The sequence below is a fragment of the Triticum aestivum genome, chromosome 6D (genome assembly GCF_018294505.1).
Source record: "Triticum aestivum cultivar Chinese Spring chromosome 6D, IWGSC CS RefSeq v2.1, whole genome shotgun sequence".
NCBI classification, from domain to species: Eukaryota; Viridiplantae; Streptophyta; class Magnoliopsida; order Poales; family Poaceae; genus Triticum; species Triticum aestivum.
The window spans coordinates 41,579,065-41,593,578 of NC_057811.1; the positions used below are offsets into that span (position 1 = coordinate 41,579,065).

Sequence of the window (14,514 nt, forward strand, 5' to 3'; positions counted from 1 at the left end):
ATACCCGGCAGGCATCCTGGATAGGACCTCGGGTCTTAGATGTTAGGTTTGGTTGCGAGGTCTGTTTGGTATTAGTCCTAGACTATCAGCATCCCTTCATCAATTGCATAGGAGTAGCGACAGATGTTGCCTAGATGGTGGCTTTACTCTTACTGTTGTATTACTTTGTAAGGTCTTGCGTGAACAATTAATAAAGTGGCTGCATGCATCGTCCAGATGCAGAGGCCGGGGGTCTTCCTCCTTTTCTAAAAAAAAAAACATGAAACACATATGCTAATTGTACAGGATGTTATTCAACATCCAACATGATAACTCTACCAAAAACTAATGCACTCATTTATAAGATTTATATACAATATAATCTGATAGAATGCATGATTTAGAAGAGCAACATCCTTGTATAATCCTCAAGGACTGGAAGCTTCTGCTCATCGTCGTAGCCATACATCACGCGGACCATCCTCGCAAAGTTTAGTGATGCTGTGATGAAGCTATGCGATAGTGTTGACGTTGTCCCAGAGAAGCATTCCCTATTCAGACCCTCCCATTCACTCCCGATCATCTCCAGCATGTGCTTCTCTGCGTCACCATGAGGATTTTCTCTTTGGTACAACTCCTTGTATGATCCATCCAGCCCATTTTGCGATTCATCCTGCATGAGACAAAGAACAAAAATGTTAGATCATGCCTTATTTGGTCAATACTGACGTGTATGTTGACCCACCATGATATGAACTGAATGAATTTATCTAAAATTGTTGTTAGTGCATATCCTAAATTCTTATGTGATGAAGTTCTCGGTGTGTTCAGACCTTTGCACTGCCCATGTCATCCCAGAGCCTCATGATCTTTTCAGGGCAGGAGATGACACGATGGATGTCGTCATTGTTGCCCTCTGGTAATTCATGTCCCAACATGAAGAAAAGATGCATGAATACAAGCGGAGCTCCTGAAGTGACAACCCCGTTTCTTAGATAGTCCTCGGATGTAGGAACCTGATTAGTAGATAACCATTTCCCCTCGGTCATGAATCCATCAAACAAAGTTGCCCACTGTAAGAAGAAAAAAGGCAGGCAACTAAGATTATTTCTTCCACTGTTTTTTTACTTGATATTATTTTTGTAAATAAATCTACGTAATTGCACATGTGTTGCAACAGGTACACATATATTGTGTATGAAATCATCGTGATTTACATGCCATTTTAGTGTTAGTGTGATTACATACCAAAAAGAAACTTCAGCTGATAACTGAATCAATACTTATTACTTATTGGCTTAACAATGAAAATAATGCGATTTTGTATGATAAGCCAATAAAACGAGGGGTAGTTGACATGATGCAAGGAAATCCGGTTGAAATCAATAAAACAGGGAATGGAGGACGTGGTGTGGGAATGGATATGATGGATGGAAGATAGGAACATCACGGAACCTTAAGCAGAAGAGATTACTCAAAAAATTGTTGTTATATTTAGCTGCTTAGGAAAAATGAAATTAAAGAGAAATGAAGAACCATTCCAGTAGACATACCGCTTTCTTGAGATGATTGATAGGGCTCACTCCATGCTCTTTTCTGACCATATCGGCGATATCACTTGTGATAGTGTAAAGAGCCTTGTAACATGATATCATGTAGCTTGGCAGTGAATCAATAGCAGCAAGATCCCACCTGTCAATAATGTACAATTTTGGTGTGAAATGTCGATAAAAAATATAATTTTATATCATGTATAAGGTCTTAAGCTTAAGTAATCCTTGAGTTTTTATTCTATTAACAAAGTAGATGCCATTTTGCACATATACAATCTCTAATATGAAATATTTTTGCTTTTTGTTTGAATATACAATAAATAATTGGAAAATTATTAATATTTAAAAATATTTCGCATAAAAACTCAATGTTGATTTCAAAACAATATTAAAACATATGAATATATTATATGTCAAAGTTAAAGAAGTTTGAATATCTGATTGGACATATTTAATATGTCATTTCCTTACCAAAAAGGCAACTATATTGCTTCCCTAATCGTATTAACCTTATATATTATGGAAACTACAATGCTCACGTTTTGATCGCCTCAGTAAAGAGGGAAAGCTCCTCTTGTGTGGCGACAAGATCAAAGATGTCATCCACAATGTAGACCATGGATATGATCTTTGTGATCTCAACCCGATATCTAGAGAAGCAGAAACCCTCGAGGACAGTCATGGGCCACATGTACCACTTAAGAACTTGGTCCCTTGCAGCCGGTATTTCTTGAGCCAATCCTAGATCCATCCACCATCTGTGTGAAAAGGAATTTTCCTATGTTAAAACCACCACTCTTTTAATTGAGGAATACGTGAGTAATAAAAAATGTTAATTTATCAAATTTGGCCAAGAGTTCTAACTTTTCTCTCTTATCATGAAAATGCACATATTTTCCCGTTTTTACAAAAGTAATCATTGATGGCTAGTAGTTTATTATATTTATACCTCTTAACCTCTTGCATTTCCCTCTGATGCTGCAACTTCTTAATCGTAAACTCTGCAAATGCCAAATTCTCAATTGCCATGTTCCTAGTGGGCATGCTCTGGAGGTAGCTCAGATGGTGCCTTGCCTTGTATTGCATCAGGCTCACATGATAGGGATGGTCTAGTGACCGCCTCACATATATTGCAAGGTTTGGCTCCAAATACTTAATTGTGAATCTAAGATGCTTGCTTGAGAATTCGTTTGCCTTGTAGAGTGATGATTCTCCCATGTTGAGGTGTGATATGTCTTGCAAGCTGAGCAACCCTCTAATGTCTTTGCTGAGCCCAAGGTTGAATTCACCATTATCGTTTCTGAACTTCTGAAGAACATCATCTGCCAATTCATTGAGAAGGGGTCTTAGGCACATGTTATAAATAATGAGTACAATACATCTCGAGGGAGGTGCTTATACAGTCCACAAGGAAACATTAAACCTTAGTTTAGACCTGGCTACTCTAAGATAATTTCATATCAAAGTTATCGCGTAAAATTCATTTCATAGACCAAATTGCACTCAAGATTCCCAGACTTGTTTGTTTATCTGTCTTTAGACGCTAAACTTGTATTTTACTGACCTGCCGAAACATAATATCCAGCTTCTCGCATCAGCCTCAAGGAAAGGGTTGCATCAAGCAGATTATCACTATGGATGAGATCTGCACACGAGTCTATGATGGTCTCGATCTCGTCTTGGAAATAGTGGTCGATGCAGAGGCGCTTGAGGTGATCAACAGTGGTCAATAAGCCTCGTCGACTCGGATGGTGATGCAGCAATGCTTGAACATTCTTTACGCTTTCCTGGTGTGTTGCACAGAGACATCAAACTTCTTCTTCAAAAGAATACAAAGTTTACAGAACTTTGACTATTATAAGGTTTTGGGTGATAGCACCTACAGTATTTAGATTTACCATTAAAAATACTTTCGTAATAATGTATGTTTATATATTTTATAAACATCTTTAAAAAATTAATGGGATGATCTGGTTCGTAGTTCCTCCTAGGACCATGTCCTTTCTTTCCTTTTGGTGGAAGGTGACGTTTGTGACGACAGGCTTGTGCTAGGCTCAACATTATAGCTCTCACAGGTTTGAACTCGATCCCTTGTGTAATAATAATTAGAAAAAGGACATAAAGACGCATGCTAATTGCATATATGGGTGATAACCATATATACCTGGAAGTCAAAATCATCGGACAGCTCATGTGACGCAGGCTCCCGCCCGGGACATATCACCGTTGATGGGCGGAAGAAGGCACGGTTGCCTCCGCTCCGGCCATCATTTCTGGCCACCGGTGAAGCCGAATGGTGCAGTGGCTGAACGGAGAAGACATGCGCAGCAGCCATCGGTTGCTTAATTAATGGGGACGGACTGGCTAAGTGGGCGTGTTACAGATCGACTAAGTAGGCTAACTGGCTAAGTGTGGCCTGGGTGATATGAGATGAACAAGTAGCTGCTGCTGGTGCTATGTCTTTGGATATGAGCAATGCAGGCATGCCCTCTAGATTTATAGGGAGGGGGGTAGGAGTGGTTGCAGCTGCGTCGATCCATCCTCCACCGAGTGAGTGGTGTTTGAAGTTGGACTATGCATGCGCCCCAGGCGAGCCATGTGGAAAATTCACTAAACGTGAACGATTGTAGCGTACGTCATGCTTGATCAGTTAGTTAGTCCTAGTTCCATAACTACGTGCACATTTAATAATTCACTTCGCTCACGCGCGTCACGTGATGCATGCACACTAATCAAATTCAGTTTTTCGTCTAGAGCCAAAGTATATATTTTTCGCTTTGGCGGGCACACCATGCATCTTTGCTGTCAGCAGCAGCAAGCGTCAAGAAATTACGATGAGCATTCTTCTGGTATTTCTACAATTCTACGAGCAACAGGTCGTCCATCATATATGTTCACTCGGTTTCGTCTTGCTCTGAGCGCGTGTACGTGTGATGTGTGTATGTATGGTCGTGATGGACCGGACAAATATCGCGACATCGTGCACACGGCAGTACGTACGGTTTGTCCCTGCAGCCCTTTCTGCCACGTGAACGTCGCGATCTGCCGCGCGGAGAGAGAGAGAGAGAGAGAGAGAGAGAGAGAGAGATGGTTGGTCGGTCGAGAGGGCAATGGAAAAGTCTACTGATGGGCGAGCTTTTGATCGGCTGTTGCCTAGCTCGCAGCCCGTCGAGCTCGTTGCCGGAGAACCATATACATGCGTACTACCTAGCTACTGATAGAGAGCGGTCAACAACAACAAAAAACAACCCCCAAACATGTAACATGTGTGTACACGACTCGTACTGGCAATGCGCGTGTACGTGGAGCTTCCTCGAATTCTTCGTCCAAATTGTCACCAGTGGGGTACTTATATGAATTAATTATCGAGTGGAAAACTTTAGTGAAGTAGAAAATGTTGGAGCAAGACCTACATAACCAAGCAATTAGACCATCACCTGAAAAGAAAAGGCAATTAAACCATATATGAATTATTTTTCAAAGTTCTCCCGCGTACATAGGGCTAGCAAGGATCCATTTGAAGATGAAATCATTCCGGTGGATCCAAATGCTCCCAGGGACAGAAGGAATAATCTCCATATTAAAAAGAACACCGAGCACCTGCTTTAAGGTGACAGTATCAAGAAATTCTAAGCCGTGAAGGCTGACATCTGGGCAGAGATATGACGTGCAACAGTGAGCAAATAGGCAGCCAAAGAAAAGATGCTCATCTCCGTTTCTAAAACATATAGATTCCAAACAACACAATCATAAGATGAAGCCTTGGGCAGAGTTACCGTGTTGTTGTACCAACCCCTTACTGGTGCCGCTCCCTAGCGGGCGGCCCAAGAGCAAACCCTAGTCATCGGCCAACCACCCCACCCCACCCCACCCTCCTCCCCTGGTCACCGCCGGAGGGCTCCTTCACAACAAGCTCGCACGGTATCGGTGCCAGCAGGACTCTTGTCCCTCTTGCAAGGCATTGAGATTTGTGCACTTTTTCGAGCTGTCAAAATAAACGCTATAATTTATTTCGCACTAGATTGGTAAAGGTTTATAACACAATGAATATATTTTTCAGACTTTTATGAACAAATTTGTAAAATCAAGTCAGGATAAGTTAATTCTCAATTGACTGAGCCATAGGTGTTGAAATATGAGATGGGCCTAGAGCCCATATGACAATTTCAGATTTAATCTCTAAGGGCCCATGTAGGTGGCATGACAAGGTGGTGGGAAGTTTAGTCCCATACCGCTAGTGGAAGGAGAGTTGGAGTGGTTTATAAGGGATTCTCTCCCTCATGCTATTGGAGCTTGAGAAGAAAAGAAGCCCTCGCGCACTCCTCCTCCTCCGCTCGCCGTCCCGCGCCGCGCCGCGGGTTGCGGGATTGAGCCGAGCCGAGCTCACTCCTATGCGCTTCTTTTTGCCGGCCAGGAACGGAGAGTATGGGTTCAGCCCACGTCTCTCCACGTGCGGCCGCACATATAGCCGCCGCGAAAACATAACGCATCTCCATCTCCGCCTCGAGGCCCACGTCGTTCCTCTGCTGCTGCTGCCGCGGGCGACTCCATCCCGTTCACCGCGTACACGGTTGACGGGAGAGCAGGCCTCCGAAACCCCGCCTCTCCGGATCCTGTATGGGAGAGGGGCGATTAGGTTTTTGGGTAGCGACTACGCGACTACTCGCTTCTGTTCATCTACGTCCGCACCACCTTCGTCATCACCATGTCGACCGACGCCGATCGTGCCGCCGCTGAGAAGGCCGAGGCCGACAAGAAGGCCGCTGAGGATGCCGCGGCTGCTGTCACCGCCACCGCCGCCGCGTGGCCGATTGGAGGGTATACATCGCTTATCCCTCTCGTGTTTCTTTCTGTTGTAGCAGTACTAGCGATATGCGTAGATGTTTCTACTATGTGCGTAGTACATGCTCTGTTAGATCGTAATCAGTGTGTCATCAATGCTGTCCATGTCATGCTCATGATTTATTCATGGATTAATTTAATCGAAAAACTGCCTATTTACTTATCAATCCAAAAACCTAATGTGTGTAGGAGTTTTTCGAATTCTGGTTTTGATGCTGCACTGAAACCGTCCCCGTTTACGGGGACGTACTTTAAGCGTTGGCAGACTAAAACCATCTTATGGCTCACGGCCATGAACGTGTTCTGGGTCGCCGGTGTGACTCCCACAGGAACGATCGCTCCTGAACAGGAGAAGGCGTTCAAGGAGGCCACTGTCGTGTTCCTCGGGGCAGTTCTGAGCGTGATTGGAGATAAGCTGGTTGACGCATATTTGCATGTGCGGTCTGCCAAGGACTTGTGGGAGGCGCTCGAATCTAAGTTCGGGGCGGCCGATGCGGGGAGCGAGATGTATATTATAGAGCAGTTCCACGATTACAAGATGGTTGAAAACCGTCCTGTACTGGAGCAGGCTCATGAGATAATATGCATTGTTAAGGAGCTTGAGCTTCTTAAGTGCGAGTTACCGGGCAAGTTTGTCGCGGGCTGCATAATCGCTAAGCTCCCCAATTCCTGGAGGAACTTTGCCACCACTCTGAAACATCAGATGCGTGAATTCTCTGTGGAGGATGTCATTGGCCATCTGAGTGCTGAGCAGAATTCAAGGGCAAAGGACTCGCACGGAAAAGGGATCGAAGGAACTTCTGTGGCCAATATGGTGCATCAGAAGAACTCCAATTCCCACAAGCCCAAGGGAAAGAACGGTGTCCAACAGAATGCCGACTTTAAGAAGAAGGGTAAGAAGACCTTCAAGAAGAACAAGAAGGATGAGGGCTGTTTTACTTGTGGTTCGGTTGAACATTGGGCCAACAAGTGCCCAAACAAGTACAAGAAGCCAGGGCAGGACTCCAAGTCTGTCAATATGATTGTGAGCAACAATGAGAGTGGTGCATCTGGGTACGGTAATTTATTTGCTGTATTTTCAGTTTGGCCGTCCACCGATTGGTGGGTCGACACAGGTGCAGGTGTTCATGTTTGTGCTGACATTTCATTGTTTTCTTCTTACCAGGTCACGGGTCCGTACTAATGGGGAATGGCGCGAGTGCTTCTGTTCTTGGTGTTGGCACGGTCGATCTGAAGTTTACTTCGGGAAGGATCGTGCAACTGAAGAACGTGCAGCATGTCCCCGCCATCAAGAAGAACCTCGTTAGTGGCTCCCTTCTATGTAGAGAAGGGTTTAAGTTGGTATTCGAGTCTAATAAATTAGTTCTTACGAAATATGGACTATTTGTTGGAAAGGGTTATGAATGCGGAGGCATGTTCCGCCTTTCTCTTGCAGATCTATGTAATAAAGTCGTGAACAATATTCATTTGAGTGTTAATGAATCTGAAGTCTGGCATTCACGTCTTTGTCACATTAGTTTCGGTGTTATGACGCGGCTAGCAAAATCGAATTCAATCCCGAGTTTCACTTTAGCCAAAGGTTCTAAGTGCCATTCGTGTGTGCAATCTAAGCAACCTCGCAAGCCTCACAAGGCAGCAGAGGAGAGGCACTTGGCGCCACTGGAACTCATACATTATCTTTCTGAGATGAATGGTGTGTTGACTAAAGATGGAAAGAAATATTTCATGACTTTGATAGATGATTCCACTAGATATTGCTATGTATATCTGTTAAATACGAAAGATGAGGCTCTACACTACTTCAAAATCTATAAGGCAGAAGTTGAGAATCAACTTGAAAAGAAAATTAAACGAGTCCGGTCAGATCGTGGTGGAGAGTACTTCTCGAAAGAGTTTGATGCCTTTTGTGCGGAACACGGTATTATTCACGAGAGGACGCCTCCCTACTCACCCCAGTCAAACGGGGTTGCCAAGCGGAAAAACCGTACTCTAACTGATTTGGTTAACGCCATGTTAGATACGTCGGGTTTATCCAAGGCATGGTGGGGGAAGGCTATAATGACATCATGTCATGTCCTGAATAAAGTTCCGACAAAGGATAACGAGACCACTCCTTACGAGAAGTGGACCAAGAGAAGGACAACACTCTCGTACTTACGTACTTGGGGCTGCTTGGCGAAAGTTAATGTGCCGATCCCCAAAAAGCGTAAGCTTGGACCAAAGACTGTGGACTGTGTTAATTTGGGCTACGCTATGAATAGTGTTGGCTATAGATTTCTAGTAGTGAAATCTGAGGTACCTGACATGAAGGTCGGTACAATTATGGAGTCTAAAGATGCTACATTCTTTGAGGACATTTTCCCCATGAGAGATCTACAAAGCACTTCTAGACAGGAATCTGAGGAGACTCCTGAACCTGCCATTTCGATGGAATATTATAATCAAACACATGATGAAAATCCTGAGGAGGATAATGAGGAAACCCTTGGTAGGGGCAAGAGGCAAAGGACTGTAAAGACCTTTGGTGATGATTTCTTCATATACCTGATGGAGGATAATCCCACTTCTATTTCAGAAGCGTATGCATCTCCAGAAGCTGACTACTGGAAGGATGCGGTCCGTAGCGAGATGGATTCCATCATGGCTAACGGGACTTGGGAGCTTACTGAACGTCCTTATGGTTGCAAACCATTGGGATGCAAGTGGGTGTTCAAGAAGAAGCTTAGGCCCGACGGTACCATAGAAAAGTACAAGGCTAGGCTTGTGGCCAAGGGCTATGCCCAGAAAGAAGAACAAGATTTCTTCGACACTTATTCACCTGTGGCCAGACTGACCACCATTCGAGTATTACTCTCGTTGGCGGCCTCGCATGGTCTTCTCATTCATCAGATGGATGTTAAGACGGCTTTCCTGAACGGAGAGCTAAAGGAGGAAATCTATATGCAACAGCCTGATGGCTTTGTGATAGATGGCCAGGAAGGAAAGGTGTGTAAGTTGGTGAAATCTTTGTATGGCCTGAGACAAGCGCCTAAGCAATGGCATGACAAGTTTAATGAAACGTTGACATCTGTTGGCTTTGTTGTTAATGAGGCCGACAAATGTGTATACTATCGCTATGGTGGGGGCGAAGGAGTTATACTGTGTTTGTATGTTGATGACATACTGATAGTTGGAACTAATCTCAAGTTGATCGAGGAGGTTAAGTCTTTCCTATCTCAGAACTTTGAGATGAAGGACCTTGGAGTGGCTGATGTTATCTTGAACATCAAGCTACTGAGAGATGATGAGGGTGGGATTACACTTCTGCAATCCCATTATGTTGAGAAGGTGTTGAGTCGCTTTGGATATTCGGACTGCAAACCATCTCAAACACCATATGATTCTAGTGTGTTGATTCGAAAGTCTAAAGGCACAGCTATAGATCAATTGAGATACTCTCAGATTGTTGGTTCACTCCAGATCTAGCGAGTGCAACGAGGCCTGACATCGCATTTGCTATTAGCAAACTGAGCCGATTTGTTTCCAAACCGGGCGATGTACATTGGCGTGCTCTTGAGAGAGTTATGCGCTATCTGAAAGGTACTATGAACTATGGACTTCACTATACCGGATACCCGTCGGTACTTGAAGGGTATAGTGATGCGAATTGGATCTCTGATGCTGATGAGATGAAGGCCACAACTGGGTATATGTTTACTCTTGGAGGTGGTGTTGTTTCCTGGAAGTCTTGCAAGCAAACGATCTTAACAAGATCGACAATGGAAGCAGAATTAACAGCATTAGACACATCGGGTGGCGAAGCGGAATGGCTTTGAGATCTGTTGATGGACTTGCCAGTGGTTGAGAAGCCGGTTCCGGCCATCCTTATGAACTGCGACAATCAAACAGTTATTGTCAAGGTGAAGAGTTCAAAGGACAACATGAAGTCCAACAAACACATAAGAATGAGATTGAAAGCTGTCAGAAAATTGAGGAACTCTGGAGTGATAGTGTTGGATTATATTCAAACGGCTAAGAATCTGGCAGATCCCTTTACTAAAGGGCTATCACGTGTTGTGATAGATAGCGCATCAAGGGAGATGGGTATGAGACCCACATGAGTTGCCATGGTAGTAACCCAACCTATGTGATCGGAGATCCCGTGAAGTAGGACCTAGGAAAACAAGCCAGTAGTGAACTGAGGAGAGTAACTTTACTAACCCACTCCGTTGGATATGCAATACTCTCGCAAACTGTATGGAAGGATGACTACTGTCTTAATGTGTTCCAAGGCTTATATGTATAAGCAAGATGCTATCCTACAGAGCGATCTTTGGAGGAACACACCTATATGAGCCCGACTGCTGGTCACAGTCTATGAGATTGGGGTTATCTCTAGCAAGCTCATGAAAAGGCCAGGAGTGTGACTAATATGCTCCACCCGAGGGGTTGGCCTTCGGCAGCCTCGTATCAGTGACACTTGTGGTGAAACTTCTTGACGTCAAACTGACAATTCAAGGCATAGTCCATTGTTCAGTTGTGAAGGAGTGTAACTACTTGGTCTAGGTGGAGCTCAACCTTAATCGGTCTCCACGGAGATGCTGGTATATCAAAACAGTGTTTGGAACAAAGGACAAGTGGGCCCCTGAGATCTGGTGGGGGATTGTTGAAATATGAGATGGGCCTAGAGCCCATATGACAATTTCAGATTTAATCTCTAAGGGCCCATGTAGGTGGCATGACAAGGTGGTGGGAAGTTTAGTCCCATACCGCTAGTGGAAGGAGAGTTGGAGTGGTTTATAAGGGATTCTCTCCCTCATGCTATTGGAGCTTGAGAAGAAAAGAAGCCCTCGCGCACTCCTCCTCCTCCGCTCGCCTCGTCACGACGCGCCGCGGGTTGCGGGATTGAGCCGAGCCGAGCTCACTCCTATGCGCTTCTTTTTGCCGGTCAGGAACGGAGAGTCTTTGACAGGTAGGGCCACGATCTGAGACGTCGGATCGTGGGCTACCGACTTGGACGTGGGTTCAGTGAAGGAAATATGCCCTAGAGGCAATAATAAAGTTATTATTTATTTCCTTATATCATGATAAATGTTTATTATTCATGCTAGAATTGTATTAACCGGAAACATAATACTTGTGTGAATACATAGACAAATAGAGTGTCACTAGTATGCCTCTACTTGACTAGCTCCTTAATCAAAGATGGTTATGTTTCCTAGCCATTGACATGGGTTGTCATTTGATTAACGGGGTCACATCATTAGGAGAATGATGTGATTGACTAGACCCATTCCGTTAGCTTAGCACTCGATCGTTTAGTATGTTGTTATTGCTTTCTTCATGACTTATACATGTTCCTATGACTATGAGATTATGCAACTCCCGTTTACCACAGGAAAACTTTGTGTGCTACCAAACGTCACAACGTAATTGGGTGATTATAAAGGTGCTCTACAGGTGTCTCCGAAGGTACTTGTTGGCTTGGCGTATTTTGAGATTAGGATTTGTCACTCCGATTGTCGGAGAGGTATCTGTGGGCCCACTCGGTAATGCACATCACTTAAAGCCTTGCAAGCATTGCAACTAATGAATTAGTTGTGGGATGATGTATTACGGAACGAGGAAAGAGACTTGCCAGTGACGAGATTGAACCAGGTATTGAGACACCGACGATCGAATCTCGGGCAAGTAACATACCGATGACAAAGGGAACAACGTATGTTGTTATGCGGTCTGACCGGTAAAGATCTTCGTAGAATATGTGGGAGCCAATATGAGCATCCAGGTTCCGCTATTGGTTATTGGCCGGAGACGTGTCTTGGTCATGTCTACATAGTTCTCGAACCCGTAGGGTCCGCACGCTTAACGTTTCGATGACAGTTATATTATGAGTTTATATGTTTTGATGTACCGAAGGTTGTTCGGAGTCCCGGATGTGATCACAGACATGACGAGGAGTCTTGAAATGGTCGAGACATGAAGATTGATATATTGGAAGCCTATATTTGGATATCGGAAGTGTTCCGGGTGAAATCGGGATTTTACCGGAGTACCGGAGGGGTTACCGGAACCCCCCGGGGGTTAATGGGCCATAGTGGGCCTTAGTGGAGATGAGGAGAGGCGGCCAGGGCAAGGGCCGCGCGCCCCTCCCCCCTAGTCCGAATAGGACAATGAGAGGGAGCGGCGCCCCCCCCCCTTTCCTTCCTCTCCTCCACCTCTTTCCCCCTTCTCCTATTCCAACAAGGAAGGGGGGGAGTCATACTCCCGGTGGGAGTAGGACTCCTCCTGGCGCGCCTCCTCCCTGGCCGGCCGCACCTCCCCCCCCCCCTTGCTCCTTTATATACGGGGGCAGGGGGGCACCCCAAGGACACAACAATTGATCGTTTGATCTTTTAGCCGTGTGCGGTGCCCCCCTCCACCATAGTCCACCTCGATAATACTGTAGCGGTGCTTAGGCGAAGCCCTACGTCGGTAGAACATCATCATCGTCACCACGCCGTCGTGCTGACGAAACTCTCCCTCAACACTCGGCTTGATCGGAGTTCGAGGGACGTCATCGGGCTGAACGTGTGCTGAACTCGGAGGTGTCGTGCGTTCGGTACTTGATCGGTCGGATCGTGAAGACGTACGACTACATCAACCACTTTGTGCTAACGCTTCCACTTTCGGTCTACGAGGGTACGTGGACAACACTCTCCCCTCTCGTTGCTATGCATCACCATGATCTTGCGTGTGCGTAGGATAATTTTTGAAACTACTACGTTCTCCAACAGTGGCATCCGAGCCTGGTTTTCTGCGTTGATGTTATATGCACGAGTAGAACACAAGTGAGTTGTGGGCGATATAAGTCATACTGCTTACCAGCATGTCATAGTTTGGTTCGGCGGTATTGTTGGATGAAGCGGCCCGGACCGACATTACGCGTACGCTTACGCGAGACTGGTTCTACCGACGTGCTTTGCACACAGGTGGCTGGCGGGTGTCAGTTTCTCCAACTTTAGTTGAACCGAGTGTGGTTACGCCCGGTCCTTGCGAAGGTTAAAACAGCACCAACTTTACAAACTATCGTTGTGGTTTTGATGCGTAGGTAAGAACGGTTCTTGCTAAGCCCGTAGCAGCCACGTAAAATTTGCAACAACAAAGTAGAGGACGTCTAACTTGTTTTTGCAGGGCATGTTGTGATGTGATATGGTCAAGACATGATGCTAAATTCTATTGTATGAGATGATCATGTTTTGTAACCGAGTTATCGGCAACTGGCAGGAGCCATATGGTTGTCGCTTTATTGTATGCAATGCAATCGCCCTGTAATGTTTTACTTTATCACTAAGCGGTAGCGATAGTCGTAGAACCATAAGATTGGCGAGACGACAACGATGCTACGATAAATATCAAGGTGTCTCACCGGTGACGATGGTGGTCATGACAGTGCTTCGGAGATGGAGATCACAAGCACAAGATGATGATGGCCATATCATATCACTTATATTGATTGCATGTGATGTTTATCTTTTATGCATCTTATCTTGCTTTGATTGACGGTAGCATTATAAGATGATCCCTCACTAAATTATCAAAGTATAACTGTTCTCCCTGAGTATGCACCGTTGCGAAAGTTCTTCGTGCTGAGACACCACGTGATGATCGGGTGTGATAGGCTCTACGTTCAAATACAACGGGTGCAAAACAGCTGCACACGCGGAATACTCAGGTTAAGCTTGACGAGCCTAGCATATAACAGATATGGCCTCGGAACACGGAGACTGAAACGTCGAGCGTGAATCATATAGTAGATATGATCAACATAGTGATGTTCACCGTTGAAACTACTCCATCTCATGTGATGATCGGACATGGTTTAGTTGATATGGATCACGTGATCACTTAGAGGATTAGAGGGATGTCTATCTAAGTGGGAGTTCTTAAGTAAATATGATTAATTGAACTTAAATTTATCATGAACTTAGTACCTGATAGTATCTTGCTTGTCTATGTTGATTGTAGATAGATGGCCCGTGCTGTTGTTCCGTTGAATTTTAATGCGTTCCTTGAGAAAGCAAAGTTGAAAGATGATGGTAGCAATTACACGGACTGGGTCCCTAACTTGAGGATTATCCTCATTGTTGCACAGAAGAATTACGTCTTGGAAGCACCGCTA

At 44.9% G+C, this 14,514-nt stretch overlaps 1 protein-coding gene across 1 annotated transcript; it reads right to left on the bottom strand.

Moving 5' to 3' along the window:
• Window positions 1–309: 309 nt before the first annotated feature.
• LOC123140984 (S-(+)-linalool synthase, chloroplastic) lies at window positions 310–3,984 on the bottom strand. The gene is made up of 7 exons (XM_044560237.1): window positions 3,697–3,984; window positions 3,097–3,319; window positions 2,482–2,854; window positions 2,072–2,290; window positions 1,533–1,671; window positions 813–1,052; window positions 310–652 (listed from the first exon to the last, which is right to left on the bottom strand). The coding sequence occupies exons 1-7, from the start codon at window positions 3,865–3,867 to the stop codon at window positions 380–382; spliced, it is 1,638 nt and encodes a 545-aa protein (XP_044416172.1). The 5' UTR covers window positions 3,868–3,984; the 3' UTR covers window positions 310–379.
• Window positions 3,985–14,514: the final 10,530 nt, after the last annotated feature.